The 19,723-nt window shown below is 40.8% G+C and overlaps 1 protein-coding gene across 12 annotated transcripts in view; it reads right to left on the reverse strand.

Moving 5' to 3' along the window:
• RBMS3 (RNA binding motif single stranded interacting protein 3) overlaps window positions 1-19,723 on the reverse strand; it is a 697,193-nt gene that overhangs the window by 253,982 nt on the left and 423,488 nt on the right. For all 12 annotated transcript variants that reach the window (XM_090142518.1, XM_090142517.1, XM_090142519.1 and 9 more), the window contains one exon: window positions 4,652-4,743. In XM_090142518.1, coding sequence (XP_089998644.1) covers window positions 4,652-4,743 — 92 coding nt within the window. The remainder of the gene's footprint in view (window positions 1-4,651; window positions 4,744-19,723) is intronic.

Here is a 19,723-nt window from a genome sequence, read left to right on the forward strand (position 1 = left end):
AGGAAAGGAGAGAGCATATGTTTAAGAGAGCCCAGATCTGATGGCAGGAGGCTGGGATTGTCCCCATCCCACTGGATGGGCAGCCATCCACAGGCTCCCGCTCACCTCTGCAAGCATAGCACTGCTGTTCCTCTTCTACTGAATCCTTTCCTGTCTGCTTTGCACCAGGCTGAACAGCATCCAAGAGAACAAAATGAGAGATTCAAACACGTTTAATGGTGTTTTTCCCTGCATAGGGTTACAGCAAGTATTAGCCTTGTCGGGACAAGTTTTCCAACAGAGATGGGACTTGGAGCATCAATCCACCAGAGTTTAACCTTCTTCCAGAGGCAGCACTGAAACAAAATCAGCCAAAAGGATGTCCAAATGCTATAAAAATGAGGGAGGTGGCTGTATTTAAGCATCAATAAAATGAGCATATTTTACTCAAGTATCCACAAGATACTTCTGTTAGCCAACATGGGTGGGGGTTCAGTTCTGCTTTTTGTTTTTTAAATAAGATTCCTGGATTTCTATGAGAAAAACTATATTGTGTTAAAACTGAGAAAGAACTTCTCTTTCCGAGCAAGATCTCTCTCCAGGAAAACATCACAGAATACGCCGACATTTCAGAATACTTTTCCTTGCTACTGGAGAAGGCCAGTGCAAAGAAAAGCTGGCCAACGCCTTGTTCACCTTCATTCAAAAGCATTCATGTCTGAACTAAGATTTTTGACATTCACTGAGCATAGATTACTGTCTTTTCCCTGGCCCCTTGCCAGGGCAGTTCCCCTGTTTTGGAATGCAGAAGAGAAAATAAAGAACTTTGACTCTGTTTTGCAAAGGGATAACATGCAAACATTTTGTGTAATTTCTTCACACTGACTTTTTTCATGAGACTGCCACCACTTATTACTAATTTAAGCAGTTGTCAGAACAAAACCGCTCTGGATAAATTTCCAGAAATTCACGCTAAATTCTTCTTCCACCTCTTTCTTTTCAGAGCTCTTTGAGCACCCACTATTAATTCAGACACTGGCAGGTAGTGTTGTCTTTCAGTCCTGTTACACAACTTGGCTTCCAACACCTGCAAAAGCTAACATGTTTCTCCAGATAGATTTGCTTTCCCAGGCTCCTGACTTCTCAGCAATGTGAGGTACTTTGTGTAAAGCTGTCTCAGTTTCCGTTGAATCCGTTTTTCTAAATAGTTTCTGATTTTTTCAGAGATAGGAAAAGTCAGTTGTATATTTATGCTGAATTATCAAACACGCTATAAAGGACCTATGTCAGATTCCAGGCACCATGGCTAAATATTAAAAATACAGTCATCCTTATGCAAACAAGAAGTATACATGCCAGCCTCCTCAAAATCACAAATGGCTCCAGTCACAGAACCCCCAGAAAACAAACCTCAGTGGCTGGCTCATGCCTTCCCACTCTGAAAGCATCAGACTCAAAGGTTAGCTCCCAAAACACTGGGCATTCAAAAATAGCATTTTAAGTCACATTTAGGTTTCAGTACTTCCACATATGCAAGTGCTCACTGTTCTGAATCACAACAGATATGTCCTAATGTTGTTAACACTAAGAATATTGAATATAAGTTTATCTTTTAATCTTACACTGAACATCTCTAATTTTAAACCCACAACTTTATATATTTCTGTAGTTATAATTTTAGTCCTCCTCAGAAACAACTATTTGAGACCAACCGGAAGCATAAAACATATTTCCTGTCTTTGGTTTATTTTTGCAGCTTGACTAACTCATCAAATTGTCTATATTTTAACAAGGAGATACAGTATATCTGAGGAAAAAAGCACAATCCTTAGTAGGTGTTCACATTCTTCATCTTGCCATCTTTTATCCATTTGGAGAATATCCTTTTTATCACCACCTGTCAATAAAAACTAAAAGCTAATAAACCACCTCCTGACCTGGAAGTCTGGAGTGGGGAGGAGAATAAAACCCCCATGATTCAGGTGGAGACAGTTAGAGACCTTCTACTTCATCTGGACTGTCACAAGTCTATGGGGCCAAATGGGATCTACCTGAGGGTGCTGAGGGAGCTGCTGGAGGTGAATCCCAAGCCACTTTCCAGCATCTGTCAGTGTTTCTGGTCAATCAGAGAGGTTTCAGAGGATGTGAGGCTTCCCAGTGGGACTCACATCTATCAGAAGAATTGTAAGAAGTGTCAGGAGAACTACAGGCCTGTCAGCCTGACCTCAGTGCCAGGCAAGATTATGAAACAGATCATCTTGAGTGAGATCACACGGCATGTGCAGGACAACTGGGGGATAGGTCCAGCCAGTATGGGTTCATGAAAGGCAGGTCCTGCCTGACCAACCTCATCTCCTTCTATGACCAGGTGGCCTACCTGGTGAAAGAAGAAAAGGCTATTGATATAGTCTACCTTGACTTCAACAAAGCCATTGACACTGTCTCCTACAGTATTCTTCTACAGAAGCTGGCAGCCCATGGTTTGGACAGGTACAATCTTTGCTGGGTAAAGAACGACCTGGATGGCCAGGCCCAAAGAATGGCAGTGAAAGGAGTTAAATCCAGCTGGCAACCACTCAGCGCTCTGCTGAGGTTGATATTAGGGCCTGACCTGCTTAATATCTGTATTGATGGCCTGAATGGGGGAAATGAGTACACTCTCGCTAAGGTTGTAGATGATACCAAGTTGGGAGGAAGTGTCGATCTGCCTTGGGGTAGAAAAGCCCTGCAGAGGGATCTGGACAGGATAGATAGCTGGGCTGAGGCCAATGGGATGAAGTTCAACAAGACCAAGAGGTGGTCCTGCACCTTGGTTACAACAACCCCATGCATGAGTACAGGCTCATGGCTGTGCCAAGGAAAAGGACCTGGGGATGCTGGTTGACACTTGGCTGAACATGAGCCAGCACTGTGCCCAGGTGGCCAAAAAGGCCAATGGCATTCTGGCTTGTATCAGAAATAGTGAAGCCATCAGGACCAGGGAGGTGATTGTTCTCCTGTACTCAGCTCTGGTGAGGCTGCACCACAGATACTGTGTTCAGTTATGGACTCCTTTACTATAAAAAGACATTGAGGCCCTGGAACATTTCCAGAGATGGGCACGCTGTGAAGGGTCTGTAGCACAAGTTTTATGAGGAGCATCTGAGGGAACTTCTCCAGACTTGTTCAGTCTTCTCCAGATATCTTCAGTCTGGAGAAGAGGAGGCTCAGGGAAAATCTTATTGCTCTTTACTACTCCCTGAAAAGAGGTTGTGGTGAGTGGGGGTCAGCCTCTTCTCCTGGGTAACAGAGATACAACTACAGGGAATGGCCTCAAGCTGCGCCAGAGAAGGTTCAGGTTGGATATTAGGAAAAACTTCTCCAAAAGAGTGGTGAAGCATTGGAATGAGCTGCCCAGGGGGGTGAACACCACCCTTGGAGGTGTTCAAGAAAAATGTAGATGCAGTACTAAGGAACGTGGTTTAGTGTAGGGCAGTACTGGTGGTAGGTAGACAGCTGGACTAGATGACCTTAGAGATCTTTTCCAACCTTAATTATTCTATGATTCTATTACTCTATAAAACAGCTTAGCTTGTATTCTGGGGCACAGTTAAATAGAAATACACGGATCACACCCAGTTACTTTATGGCATTGTGTGCGTACTTCAGTGTAGGGTAAAAGAACCCCCTTTACCACAAAGGGTTTTGTCTCTTTTGTTTCTGTTTGTTTGTTTAAGAAAAAGATGTTTTTAGTATGATATTGCTGAAAAGTAAAGGCTTAAATCATCAGTACTCCTTTAAATTGAAATGTTCACACATTGTGATTATTTATTAATTGATTTATTAATTGTCTCTGTTTTCATATTACCCATTTGCTTTTACTCTTCAAGACTCCAGGCTGGTGTCATTTCTGCACAGACAAACTCAGGCAAAACTTAGAGCTTTTAGTGATTCTAAGACAAGGCACTTTGAAAGTACAAAGCTGAGGCTATTTTCACCAGCTGACACACTCTAGAGCCCAAAGACACACGATTACGCCTTTGGAAAGGCAGCAGCCGGAGCACATGATAATCATTTCCCATAACCCCCACAGCCCCTTTGCTTGTGGACAAAGGATGTTTCCAGAACCAGGGTATTTCACCTTGCTGGATGCTTGCTACAAGATGCAAAGCATGGCTCCTGCAGCCTCTCCAAACAACACATGCCAGTGACCTTCAGGCAATCTCTAGCAAATATTCTTTCAGAAAATCTTGTACAATTCTATTTATACTCTCAAAATAAAGGTACAGGAGAAGCCAAAATGAGATTTCTCTCCTTTATAGACCTATTAGGCGCATAAGAGAGGAATACACATTCCAAAGCAAAGGAGCCCAATGGAGACAACTACATAATTCCTTCCCAGTGAGCCAGCATAAGGCATTGCCAGTTCTCTGCACTGCAGTGCTCTGGACCTAACAGCTCTACTCCAAGGGAGTTGGAAATTGGGAATCAGAGTAGAACCTCTCGCATAGGCCATGGCCCTTGGAGAACACAGATCACAGGGCAAACAAGGCATTGGAACCAAAGGACAAAACAATGAAATACGCAATCCAAAAGCCTACAAAAAACAGGAATAAAACAAACTCTTGGAAATCTCACAGCTCAGACATGACACACAGCTCAGATAAACTAGTAATTACACAGTTGCTCTTACCTTTGCCATCTGCGCTTGCACGCCATTTGCTTTGAGAGATGCTACTGCTTTCTGTGCTGCTGCCGGGCTGTCAAAATCTACAAAACCGTAACCTAAAAAATAAACAATAAATACATATTATCGTTAGCCATGAGCTGCACATAGATCAAGATTTAATTGCTTAAGGAAGACCTTTCCTTCTCTCGCACTGTGTCACAGTTTTCTGGTAGTGCTTCCACCATCAGCAGCCATCACAACTCCGCTTTTCTTGGCTTTCCTCCTGCCTTCTTTAGAACCAATTAGTCCTTTCTTGACCTAATAGGATCTAAAGAAGTGCAATGACTTCTTGAGGCTTCAAAGGGAAGCAAGGCGTGCAGGAGAGGGGACAAATGGCAGCCCTTTGCCTGTCCTGATAGGAAAGTGGGACACTTTCCCTGTCAGAGCTCTGGTGCAGTGGGTTCTTGCCCTGTTTCTTCCATAAGAAGCAGCACAGTCCTTGCCTCCTGCCCAGGAGAGCAGCCACCATCTCCATGCTGGGCAGCTGTCCCCACTTCATCTTGCTGCCTGCATCCATTTTGTGATACAAGTTTATGTAGAAATGGTCTCTGCAGACAATGTGCCCTTATAGAAGACTGTTACAGAAATCTACAGCTTGCAGTGATTTAGATCATGAAAAAAAAGCCCTCCTTCCCTGCTCTTTTAGGACGAAGCTTTGGGTCTTAGGAGGGTCTTAGGTCTCCACAACCAGCTGGGGCCAGGTGTGTGGGGCAGGGAGCTCACAGCAGACATCCAGCAGGTGAGAGCACTCAAGAAACCTCCGAACCTGTGCTGGGCCAGCATCCACCAGATAGCTGCAGAAGATAGTAGGATAACCACAGCTTGCTCATACTCCATCCCTTTCACCTCGTCACCTGCAACAAAGGCCTGGCCCCCACCAGGAGCTGCTTCTGGGCATTTGTTGAGCATTGTTAGCTTAGAGAAGGTGCATCTGACAGACTGACAAGAAGTGGTTGTCTGCAATTGATAAGGAATGGTTGTCTGCTTTTAAGTGGCTTTACTATGTCATTGTTTGAAGTAGTTCAGTTTATTAACCACTCCTATCTTCTTTTCTTCCCTCACTGTATCCCTCCCTATTTCTTTCCTCCCCAAGGAAGACTGGCATGCTCAAGCAGAAGGACTAGTGCTGTTAAGCCCCTACTGGACATCAGACCTGAAGTATTTTTGTTTACCTAGAGACACAAAGATGGGCAAAGAGGACACAAAATGAATTTTTAACAACTTCTAAGCACTTAACAGCACTTAAGTCTTGCACATAAAGCTTTCAGCAGATTTTGGAAGACTTAAACATCTCACCAAGCAGCTGCATGGATTTCACAATCCATCCAGGGAACCCTTTGAAAACCTGAGCCTACATCCCACTAAGCAATTGAGTCACAGGTAGGCACATGCTGCTCAGCCAAGCTGTGTCTGGACTCCACCTCTCCCCTGGAAGCTGTATGCTTGAAGCTGAACTGCCTGAAAGCTTTAATAATATTAGCACAAGCATATTTATAGTATCACAGCTCCTTTGCAGACATCTCCATTTACTACGTCAATACATATAATACAGAAGGCAACCACAGATATGCTTTCCTGCTGTATCCATTTTTCTCTTGCCAGCCTTTCCTCCTCCTCATGTGAGGCCTCATTGCCTTCCTCTGTGTGCCACATCTGTGCATGAGAATGTGTGCTTGCGATCACCTTGCCCCAGGTTATAAACATCTCTCTCTACTACTTTGGTATGTATGCATTACCAACGATGAGATAATTTTGTGCGTATGGATTTTTGTTGTTGTTGGCTTAAATCTTATTTGCGAAAGAAAATGAAAAAGAAATTAGAAAAAAAGAAAAGCACCAAGATTGTTAAAGAAAATGCTGACAAAGCCTATGAAGATGCTGAAAAGCACTACTTTGATATCAAAGTCAAATCTGAACTTTTCTCCTCAATCTGTTTTTTCTGTTGTTCTTTTTGGAGTGTTTTGGTGTGTTGGTTTTTTGTTTTGTTTTGGTTTGTTTTTTTTTTGTTTTGTTTTCTGTTTGTTTTTGGTAGGGCATTACTACAAATTGAGGGAAAGTCTGAACAACTGTGTATTGGATGGCATACCTAATAAGCTCTTCATAACAAGCACACCGGAGTTTGGTCAATTGGAGAAGGTTGCTTTATTTATTCAGTTTCTCCCATTTAATTTTCCCTTTTTTAATGCTACACCTGGAAACCAGCCTGTTCTCCATGGCAGGTTGCTCTGCCTTGTTCTTCAAGCTGCAGAGCAGCAGAGAAACTGATACTGTTTTGAACCAAAAAGCCTCTGCTACAGGAGAACAAGAGACCTCCCTGGCTTCCTGTAGTGCCTCTGCCCTATGGGAGGGCAGCAGATCAGAGGCAACTGCAATCTTAGTAAAGGAGAGATCCTGTCAAGAAGCCAGAGCTGCCAAAAGGGAAACCTGAAATGCATTGGGAAGTCATGGGGTGGCTTGGATCAAACACAGTGCAAATGATTTTTTTAGGGTAGTAAAGTGCTCTTCTCAGGACATAAAATTCCTTTTTATTTCTCACCGAGTTCATTCCAGAAAACTTGGAGGTGACAGTGCAAAAATAAGCTAACACTCCCCTTAAAAACAGATAGCAGCATTGGAATTCGACTTTTATCATCAGTGCACAGCACACTATTCATGTATGCAGTAATAGAAGGGAAATGATTTTTTAATATAAGTTTCGAGGCAGCACAGCAAGTATTCTCATCTAAGTTATTATTGCTTGTAAATATAAACTGGATTATTGAAGAGTGTTCTGGTGTTGTACTGTAGGGATCAGACACATCTAGCAATGGATTATTGAAGATTAACATCAGTCCATAATGTTTAAAGCAGTGGATCTCTCCTAAACATTTATTCAATAGGCACAAGTGGCTAAGATATCCATGTCATAGATCCAACGACAATCTCAAGACAAAAATCTTGCATCTTCAGCTGGCCATTATGCATTCTGGCATTAATACTACTTGCATCACTGCAAAGCTGCTCTTTCTCTTCCCACAAGCTAATTTTCATTCCAAGCATCTTTCTGGCCCTCCCTGCTCCTGACACATCTCCACCACACACAGAACATCAGGACAAAATCACTCCATGGCTGCAAAGCACTCCAAAGCACATCAATCTGCTGCAAGGGAAGCCAAGTTCCCAGGCTGCTTCAGCATTCAAGTATCCTTACAAGAACTCTGCAGTGCTATGGAACAGAAAAACAAGCATGTTGCCTTTCTGGAGAGTCTACGTTCTTTCCTGTAGTCTATAGGCTACACTGATGATCTACACTTGAGTTTTTCACTTGTTTAGAATCTTACTTCATTTTTATTTTGTTGTGGTTGTTGTTTTGGGCACTGAGGAAGTAGCACAGGTTATATATGTATACACACACACACACACACACACACACACACATAAACAAACAAACAAAAAATGCATACGTATATGTATGTATGTATGTATATTTTTAATGTGACTTTCAGGGTAGATGGAGTTTAGTCAGCAGCTAAGCCTGGGCGCTGCGATATTTCCTCCTGACCTCCCCTTAGCAAAGATGAACACTCAAGATGCAAGAGCCCTGCCCTTTAGGCCAGGCTAGGATGTGCCCTGGCCAGGCTGTGGTGGCTGGCCTGCAGGTGCAGAGCCAGCTCTGGATGCTCAGGCTGGGCTCCCTGCTCAGCCAGCCGTTCCTTGGCTCTCCTGGGAGGAGGCAGCGTGCGGGCTGGAAATGTCCTCTGGGACAGATTCAGACTGAGGGCTGCCAATTGGATGCTGCTGCTGTAAGAAAATGTCTGCACTGCTTCTCCTTTTCTGAAAAACAAATGCAGAACCCATCAGCCCCACTCTCTCCTATCTTCAAATTCCAGTGCCTGGCTTTGTGTTTTGTTGCTGGTGGTTGTTGTTGTTTTTTTTTCCCTTATTATTTTGATCACTGCCTCATGAACATTCTTATCTATGGACTATCTTTTCCAGTTCTTGTGCAGAACATCATGTAAAGTACATGCAGCTTCTATACCATGACCTCCAGATTGTTCGCAAGAATCAATCTCCACCACAGGAAACCAAAACCAAAACTATTTCCTCTTTCCTCATGAGGCATCCTGCACTTTTCCTTCAAGATCACAAGGTACAAACAGGGAGAGCTACATTATCACTTGCTGCCGGGAGAGTCAGAAACTGAACTAATTACCAATGCAAGCCCCTTAGATCACAAGCACTTACAGTGCAGGTGAGTTTGGGTACATTGATTCTGGGATCACACACACAGTATCACAGAATCACAGAATGGCTTGGGTTGGAAGGGACCTCAAGGATCATCAAGCTCCAACCCCCCTGCCACATGCAGGGCCACCAACCTCCCCATTTAATACTAGACCAGGCTGCCCAGGGCCCCATCCAACCTGGCCTTGAACACCTCCAGGGACAGGGCATCCACAGCCTCTCTGGGCTCTCCAGCACCATACCACTCTTGTGGTAAAGATATCCAACCCAAATCTTCCCTTCCTCAACTTCAAACCATTTCCCCTTGTCCTGCTGTTATCTACCCTTTCAAAGAGTTGAGATCCCCAGTTCTTTTGTGGCGTGACATGTATGACTAGTTTGTAAATGTGAATACACAAAAAAAACCCCGACAACTCACACACCAGAAAACAAGACAAGACTATCTAGATTAATTGTTCGACCTTTCCTACAAGAAATAAAACGCCTGTAATTTTGTTTTGGCTTGATGCCATTAGAGCTAAATAATTAAATTTCAGGAATAAAAGCAGTGATTTTGTACCTGTGGGGGAAAAAAAACAGCTAAGCGTCAGCAAGCACAAGTTTATAGCTCACTGCAGTAAGTGCTACCTGAATACCCCAGCAGACACTAAACGTCTCCGTCTCCTACAACCCCAGCGGCTGGGGGCCTCCTGCTCTCCATTCCACAGCTCCATAATTAAGCTTGGCAGCAGGTTCAAATGAATTAAAACTGAATGTCACTATTTCCTCAACAAATCCCTCATCCTTGTTTTTTCTTACTTGTCAGGAGAAGACCAGCAGAACAGCAATTAGTGGTAAGCAGTGCAGTGAAAAAGAACCAAGTATACACTAATTAGGTCACTCGCCAAACACATTCATTTCATTGGCAGATTTAATCAATGTTTTCCTGAAATGTCTTAAATCTCCTATGCTAATTTAAAGTTTTGTTATTGTTGTTACTTTAAACACAGATGGGATGCCTGGAGATTTTCAATTGCTTTCCGCAAATCCATTTCAAAATAACAACCCCTCATATACTATATCATCAAAATTTAGGCACAGGTTTTAGGAAATGGCCTCTAATTTTATGCCAACATTTTTTGTGCCTGCAAATACCTGTGGGTGCAGTTTTGTGGATTTAAGTAATTGCAGGTGTGTATAGCTCTAAGACATCAAACTCTGAATTGCCCTGACTCAATACCCTCAAGGGTAACACCAAATATTTTAAGGGGCTACCTGCTGCATGCTGTCCCCACAGTTAAGGCAAAGCTCTACAACAGTAGCACAGATGATGGTGTGCTCCCAGTGGGCATGAGTCCTTCACACATGGGAGCCCCAGTGTGCAGCAACATGAGTGAAAATAAAGGAAAATGAAAATTAAAACAACAGTGAAGGCCAGGAGAAGTGTGCTTTCCCAGCAGCAAGGTGTGGAGCCTTGGCATGCAGCTGAGTTGGAGATCTGAGGCCTCTGGCAAGGCATGGGAAAGAAGAAGATGTGATGAAAGACAGAGGATAAGCTGGGATTGGGAAACACTGCTTTGCCCTGCCACAAGGCCAAATGTCACATCTGACTCCTGGCCAGGTACTGCTTTCAATCACCTGGATTCAAGTCAAGTAGAACTCAGCATATTACAGCAACGTGCTCACACAGAAATAAAGGGAAAGGATGGATGATGCACCCAGTCAAGAGATGGAGGAGATGGTTTATACGCACTGGAATAAAGAAGTGTGCATGTTCATTCAGCTAATCTTGGTTTTTTTTGTTGTTGTTTGTTTCTTAGAGAAGTACATAAATAAACTGATGGGGAGCTCATGCATACTGTGGAGCTCTTCTGGTTCCACTGAAGTCACCAAGCTCCCTTCATCAGAAGTTATAATGCATTGCTTCCATTAGCTGGGATCTTTCCAGAAATAGAATGCATCCAGTCTGAATGGCAGGAAACATAAAGTGTGTGTAAATTTCACATAAAAATGGAAATGTCTCACAGTCGTGTAAAGATGAAATAAAACTTGGTCAAGTGCAATTACAATAGTTCCATTATACTGAAAACTGATTTTCTATGGCTGGAACACCAGACCATCTGGGGTTCTGCTTCCAATCAGTATCTTTTTAACATAGCAAAGTTCCTACGTCTTGTTTTTGGACATCTAGAATTCCATATATCAGACCTCAAATCCAGAACAGACAAGACCAAGGATATAATTTACATCAGGTCTTCAAGAAGAATTAACTCTTTAGAAAAAACGACACATTGATTTTAAGACAACGCTTCCTTTTTTTTTCTTTTTCTTTATCAGTGTGTTATCATTGCTCAAAGTTTGGCAACTGAATTCCACTCCCAAAAAGGGCTCTGGAAAGGAGAGAAATATATGTCTTGGGAAGGGACAGCAGTCAGAACTACCTGTTGAACTGGGAAATCATAAAATGAAATACATTTATCCTAAATACATTTTTATTCTTTAAGAGGTCAGACGTATCTGTCTGAGTATATTTGAAGGCACCAGCACAAAGTTTCTACACAAATACTAATACATTTACACACATATAACTCAGCAAATATATAATAATCAGCGAAGTGGTTGCCCTTAATGCCTAGATGGAACCACTTGGATTTCATTTAAACATAAGTCAATTTTAGCTATAAAGCTCACTTTTGCCCAGCACGTCTTAAAAACTAGTGTTCATTTTGACAATCAGGTAGTCCGCAAAAAAGCGATTACCCAGTAATTTACTATGCAATTTTCAGCCTTTGTTTTATGCTCAGATAAAGAATCAAATTAAAGTCTTATAAGCCTTGGAAAATGAGACTTACGGAGCAAAGAGGTTGAATCGCCCTTGAACACAAAATTACTGAAAACAGATTTTTCTTTCATTGTTCAGATTGTGCTGAAATATTTCTCCAGCTCCAAATGCTCAGAATAATGGTAGAATTGTCTAAATGATTACTATATTTAAAGCCCCACTTTGTAACAATGTTCTTGGTGACTAGAAAGTGGTGAATCCTCACATTTTAATTAAAACAGCTAACAGATAGTTAGAAAAATAATTGGAAACTGAGAGTCTTAAATGCAAGAAAGAAAAGACAGTCCCTTCATTTCAGATCACCCCCTAGAGACACACCTACATTGTTAAGTATGCGTATACAGCTTTATCTTTTGTTTGCTTTAGTTTGATATGGAAACATGGCACAAAACTGTCACTTAGATTATATTCCTGCAGTGACTGCTTTTACTTCTTGCTTTATTTGAATCCCCTTTATCACAACAGAAATTGAGAAAAGCAACTCTGCCAGTAACTAATAAACTATTTTTAGACATCTGTTTACAAACACATTCTTAATCTGAATACTTTGATTTAAACAGAGTTTATATAAATGCAGGTTATTATTAGTTGCACAACTAATTAATGATTCACAGGCAAAAACACTAAGTACTGAACTTGTGATTATCCTTTCTTATACTTTAAACTGTTTATAAATTCAAACCTTTTGCAATCTCTAGTAAGTACATGTAACAGTACGAGGAATGCTATAAAATTTTAGGTTGTGGGAAATAAGTACTTATTAAATAAGCAAATATACATCTATTTATATTCTCTTGGAAAGTAATTCTTCAAAATCACTCTCTCAAGAATAACAGAAGCAGACCTCACATAAACTCTTCATGAAATATGGTTGCAATAACAACAGCAAGGGGGAGAGGGAGGAGCAGAGCAAATTTCACAGGTGCACCGATCAAGAAAGTGATATTGCACTTGAAGACCCTCGCTCACCATTTATGCTGCATTACTGTCAATTCAGAACCATGAAGACTGGGAAACTGGAGAAAACTCTGAAAAGCGCACAAATACAACCCCCCAGAAATCCAGTAGAACTCTTTGATTACTCCTAAAAAATATGGCAAGTGTTTGAGGCCTTAAGAGTGACCCTGAATGTGAGTGAGTACCTGCAGGTAACCAAATTACAGAATATGATCAATGTAAACACTGAGGTGTATGACTTCACAAGCACCTGCTAAAGCACAAGAATTATGGCAAAAATAAACCAAGAGAAAAGTTAAGAAATGTTTCCTTGTATTCTGCTAACAGTGCGAACTTAGATGAGTTGTACAAAGCAAGTGATAGAAGTCTCATTGCTCAAGTTACCAAATGCAGGCTGAATGGAGAACATATTGTAAATCTTGCTGTTGCAGAAAGACAAGAAACAAATGAGTTTTTCCATCATTGCCTTTGGAAGTTACTCTCTCTGCAAGTCCCACCAATTCATTGTAAAAATCCAAAACCAAAATAAACACTTTTTAAATAGGGTAATAGCTCACATTTAAAATTTCTGTATACACAAACATGTGATTTCACATTACATCTATTTAGTATAATAACATTCTTATTAATGTGTAAGTTGTGTAATCATTAAGATTATTTTTAATACATTTGTTTGGCATAAGGCATTCTTTTTTGCTCAGGAGCTGAGCTAAATTTCACATATGAAGTAGTGGCTGAAGAAAGCAAAATGTTCTCCCAAAAAACAAGTTCACCAAGAGCAGTGCTAAGTTCCGTATTTACTTAAAAGGGAAAGAAAGATACAACAACAGTTTCTTCCCTTGACTAAAGAAATACTGTGACTCACAAGCATTAGTGTTTTGCAATAACCACAAGACAGCCAGAACTTGAACTTCAAATTAAGTTCTCACTTTCAGATCCAGATCTATGATATCAATTAATAGCTTCACCAAAAACTAGACATGAGCCTCACAGATAAAAGTTAAAAATGGTTGACTTTCTGAACAGTTTTTTTTTCATATTTTCATATTCACTTTCCTCTTTGATTTTACAGCTGTGTCCAGATGCTGAAGTTCCAAAATACCACAAGAGAGACTATTTTCTTGGTATTTCTAGCCAGTAAGAAACACTGACACTCTCATGAGAAAGTCTGTTCTTATGAGGTTTCAAGCTCAGTTATGTAGACTCCAGAGCTTAACTTAGCTCAGATAATGTTTGAGTAAGATATGAAACCAAATCTCTTGAGATCTGTCCATCACTTATTTTAGAGCTGAGTAACTTGAGTGAAAAACCTGGTCTAGAGAAACAGCTTAGAAACGAATCATTCGGCCATAACCTCTGAAAGCTTTCATCCTCTGTGTAGACAAACAGTTCTCTCTTCTGACTGGACCAGAGGTTACCTGAAGCTAAGCAAGTTATTCACCAGCTGGGCAGCAAAGGGGCATGGACCCTAAGAAGCTGTAAGACTAACTGCAGTGGACTAGTTAGAAATTATGTTAGCAGTCACGCCAAGCACCTTGCAGGCATGGCACATCACTCCAACAGTATTTATGGGACAGAAAAGGAAAAACAGAATGTCAATTGGAGTTCTGCTTTCTGTATATGGTGTATTTATGGGAGAGAGCAATGAAATATTGCAAGGAAAAAAATGAAGTCCTTGAGTAGTTAGCTTTTCCAACAGTAGACTTAAACAGTGATAGTATTCTAGGAGGCAAAGAAGGATGTCCTGAATCACGCGACGCTCTTTGTCAGAAATGAAATATTCCATTCTCTTCCTCTTGATGCAGGATTGCTTGGCAATCATAACATTAAGTAACTGCAAATACAAGTGGGAAGAAACAATCTGACAAGAGAAGATGCACTTGGTGATCACACTGTGATTACTGTACTTTATTAAAAATAATTTTCATTTCAGTATGTTTTGACAAGAAAATAGAAAGCATCTTGTGCAGACTTCAGGAAATATTAAAATAACCCAAGGTGATGAACATGTTATTATCCAGCCTGTTCCAGAGAGATGATGCTCAAGTACTGAAATGGTTTTCATTTCAAATACATAATCATTTTCAAGACACCACACTTGAAAAATTGGATTGTATATTTGTCATACAGTAAGCAGTGATAAAGAGCACAGCAATTTATGTTCCTTATGCAAACCACTTGTAATTCAGAAAACAACTATAGTTTCTAAGAGGCAGCAAAGAGATAGCACTTTCTGAAGAAGTGAAATGTTTTTTTTCATGCCAGTTGGCCAATTCTGGCATGTCAACCTTTGCTATAAGAAACATTTTGGATAACATGCAAAGAGCTCCTTTTCCAACTCATCAACACTCAACATACCTTGGCGATCTAGGCAGAGAAGAGCAATATGTTGTGAATATTTCATTACGTGGATACTAAGAAAAGAATCACAATGCTACCATCCTGTCAGTGTTAAAATACCAATGACTTTTTGAGCATGAGGGAAGCATGCTTTCAAGGAATGATTTCTAGGGACAGTGCTTCTCTCATTTTTCCTTCCTCACTTCTCTTTCAAGGGAAGATCAGATCATGTAGGGATTGACATTTTACAGAAACTGCATGGCAGAGCACTGCAATGCCCAGGAGCGTCCAACCTGGATTAAGTTCTGCAGTGTAAATTCTTCCTTTATCTGTTCCCTTCCCAAAGACCCACTGAGCCTTGTGGCTCTATACCATTTTAGTATTTTGGCAATGAGAGTCAGAGGGAAGTAGTGTCACCCCTTCTTTAACCCTCACCATTACTTCTGTATGAGCAAGGACAGGGTTTGCTAGTTGGGCAGCACAGATCATGATAAGCCACAACATGCAGGTCAGAGGAAAAACAATGTAACAGAGACAGTGCAGGTTCAGTGTTCACAGACTCTGGTCTTAGATGGTATTTCAAGCAATCAGTATTTAAGTATCCCAAGAGTATGAGAAATATATTGCCCATCACTACTTATAGGGTGTTCTTTTTTTTTTTTTTTTTTTTTTTTTTGCAATAGATCCTTTTGTGGTTAAATATTAGTTTCTCCCTCTGAGCCTCTCATCATATGTCTACCACATTTATCTGTAGCCTGAAGTTCAAAAAATGCTATTATTACCCTAGTACCCTAGAAATAGCTATGATTTTTCCAGGCTGAGAAAGAAAGAAAAGAAAAAGAAAAAAATTGAGAAGAAATCACATCAGGAAATCTCTGTCCAAGATCTCCAATCCATTTTTTCAGATTTAAGATAATTTTATAATCTATGTAAGTGGAAGATGCAGATAAACTGAAATGTTGTCTTTTAATCTAGTCTGAATTTCTGAACCTGTCAGTTTTCCTACCTCAAGCATATGAAAAAGAATGAAGTGAATAATATAATGTTTTAATCCAATGTAAAAGCCTTTTTTTTTTTTTTTTCCTTGTGACTTAAGGTAGCTATTTAGTGTTATTTTGACTGTCAGCTTGCATTTAAAATCACCTACTGGTACAATACCCAGCAGTCCCACATTGCAGAGGTATGATGAAGGACAGAAACTAGAGACTACATTGAAACTGCCTGCATGATGGCTATGAGGCATTTAGGGGTTAGATCAGGCAAAGGACAACTGCCCCTGCACAAGTAGGCTCAAGGGAGGTATTCTGGGGAGGTTCAGATTCAATATTTGGAAAAACGTTGTCTTTGAAAGAGTGGTGAGACACTGGCACAGGCTGCCCATGGAAGTGGTAGAGACACCATTCCTTCAGGTATTCAAGAAAAGCATAGATGTGGAACTGAGGAACACAGTGGGGATGAGCTGATGGCTGGACTAGATGATCTTAGAGGTCTTTTCCAACCTTAATGATTCTGTGATCTAATATTTCTGTTATTCTTTTTCTTTATTCTATAAATAAACTTGCAAATTCCAGGGCACAGTTTTTCCTATTCCTTCCTAAGTGGATACTTTTTTTCTATTGGATTTTTTCCCTGTTTCTCAGACTCCAGGATCACCTAACTACCTTTCTGTACAATTGCCTTATGCTTCTCAACTTTGTGTAATGAGCAAGTATCAAGGGAATTTTAGTAGCAATATCATTACAGATGAGATGGGAAAACCAGCACCTGCCTTAGAAAGAGGAAAGTAATCAGCTGTTGCCAATGAGGCTGATTGACATGTCTAAGCTGGCATCTGATACACAGTGTTATCAGCAAGAAGCTACAACACTCATGACTTTCCTCAGTAGTTCTTCCTAAATGTTCAGGCATCTTTTGAACATACAAGCAATTCGTTGATGGTCTCTGGGGAACCTTAAGGGTTTATCTAAAGAGTAAAATCATTGCCGTATATTTCAAGTGAAACAAAGTATAGCAGAGAACAACTTCCAAACCCCAAAAGTTTAGAGAGAGAGATATATACATAGGTCACTCTGAAAGTAATGCCTTCTACTGATGGAAACTACAATAGATACAAAAAAGCACAATGGAACTGTTTGATAGAGCACTGCTTTTTGACGTAGACACCACCATTAGTTATGCATTTTTGCCAGTGACAAACAAGAGCCTGAATGCTGTGGTTGTAAAAATCTGCACCAGAGGAGGTGACCCATGGTTGCTGTTACCACTGCTGAAACACACCACCCACCACCTCACTGTGCTCACTGTGTTTGGTCTTTATAAACATTCAGTCTCCAGCAAATGGCAATGAGTGTGAATGGGTGATATTTTTGCCGCATGGCAGAATGCCGTTCCACCTCTTTCCTTCATACACACTTTTAAGTCAGGCTCCATTCTGATAGATCACCCCTTTGCTGCCATCTATCACATGGCACCAAAATCTAATGGAATATTGGTGGGAAGGTTCAACCTCTACTGCTGTACCTCTGACATGATGTGCCAACATCATAAAATAGGAGGCATTACTTTTGGAGCAGCCCTCACACATTTCAGTGCTTAACAACAGAAGAGAAATATATATATATTTATTAAAGTCTTAATCTTTTTTAAAATTGAAAGTGAGAGTGATTCAGAATGTTACATTATCTCTTATTTATGAGATGCATTTAATTTAATAGAAATCCAAGAATTGTAATAACAGTATAAAGTACATGGCTGTGGTAGGACCTAAGTTTATTTTCTGATAGTAGCTCAGTATCTGCTTGGTACATCAAATAAACAAGACTTAAAGAGAAAGCAGGGATGTGTTTTGTCAGGACACATGAACCATGAAAACATATCCTATCTAAGAAGCCAAAATGCTTATAAAAAGATATTTAATCTCTCATACACCATATTGAAGAAGAAACCAGCAATGTAAAATTATCTTTCAGTCTCTCAGGAAGCAGAAGTGACTCTCAAAGCCCCCTGCATATAGGTTCTTGGTCAGTCCCTGGGCTGACGGTCCTCTCACATTCAGTGCAACAGGTGAGGTGGCTGATAGGCAAGGGGTTGCAGACACCAAATGGATGTTGGTGTTGTCAATGTGGAGATGTGTAAATGTTTTGAGAGTAAATGTCTGATTCCTGTCAACAGCAAGAATTAGCCAGATGAACACTCGGAATGCATGCATGTGCTTTCTTAGTGTTAAAATATTGTACTAGAAAGATTGCACACTGCTTGTTTTATCGCTGGCCTGTTGCTCTCAGCCCTTACAGCTTTACCCCTCAGGCAATCATTTCCCAGAGCTACTGGTTCCCTCAAACTGGGCTTGGAACCCTTGAACAAAGTGCGGAGTGCCTCTCTAGTACTTTGTTGAGGAGCACAATAGTCTCAATCTCCCCAGCTCTCTTCCCTGTGTTGGAAGACAATATGAAGCTCTAATAGCAGACACATTTGGAAAGAGAAAGCCTATAGTATCTGAAGTTCTTAGCATCTCTCCTAAAATTAATAGGAACAGTCAGAGAAGAAATCTTCACCTTAACCTGAGAGATGTATTATTTTCTGATGTATTTACAAATACATGGCACAGTGACATCACACTACCCTGCTCTTATATATTGTTGGTGGGATTTTCTTTTTTTTAACCTCTGTCAATGGCTGGGACAAACATTGCACACACAAAAAAATTAGCCTTGTTTTTTGCCTTTATCTGGAAACAAATAGATGAAAGGTTTCATGCAAAACATGGTGGTGTGACACAATGGGAAACAGCCTACAGTATATTGCAGCCTTTCCTTCCCTTAGGCTACACACTGTAACTTCATCTAACTTTGCCTAGTTTACTGTTCTGTTTTGTCACTGAGGAGATTTGCATTTATTGCATCAAAGCATTTTTGTCATAGATAATGATGACCAATTAAAAAAATCCCCACCAAACAGCATATTTCCAGCACTGCTGCATACATGCAGAACAAGTGCACTGCACTTGCTTTATGGGCTAACCAACAGAATCGAGCCTCCCTCAGGAAAGTCAACATTTCAGTATACACTAGGAAAACTGGGAAAGAGTCAGCTTCCAACCAAAAAATAAACTCCCCATTTAATAGCTTAAAATGAAGCCACTGAAGACTAAACATCTGGGCTTTTTGGATATCATCCCAGATACTGCGTGTAGCACCAAAGCTCTTCATCACTGTATCCTCTTAAGAATTTGAATAAAATCCTTCCCCCAGTATACACTGCTTCTCTGCAGAACATCACAAAGAAAGTGCCTGCTGCTGTAAGATCTCAGGGCAAGGCCTGGTTTTTACTACTCGTGAGGAGAGCATTCAGAACCACAGGGCTTTGGTTCTCCTCAGGATCTCTGGGACCTCCTGTAATAGAAATCACAGTTCTACAGCAGTGGCAACAGCAACAACCCACATGGACCACAGAAGACGCTAATTAGAGGGGGATTATTAGAAACACTTCAGTAAATCTGTAGCACTTCTAGAAGTGCCACTGGAAGTCAATGGGATTTTCTGCTCCTGAAGAGCAGCAGGCAAAGCTGAGCACAACACTCCAGTATCCATCAGAAATCTGCTCAGCACTGAACAACACAGCATGCTTACACAGCACAGAGCAGGCCACTAACAGCACATTCAGGATATTTAGGACTCTCATCAAGGTCTAGCAGT

This window comes from Phasianus colchicus, chromosome 6 (assembly GCF_987193195.1).
Source record: "Phasianus colchicus chromosome 6, bPhaCol1.hap1.1, whole genome shotgun sequence".
In the NCBI taxonomy this organism is placed as follows: domain Eukaryota; kingdom Metazoa; phylum Chordata; class Aves; order Galliformes; family Phasianidae; genus Phasianus; species Phasianus colchicus.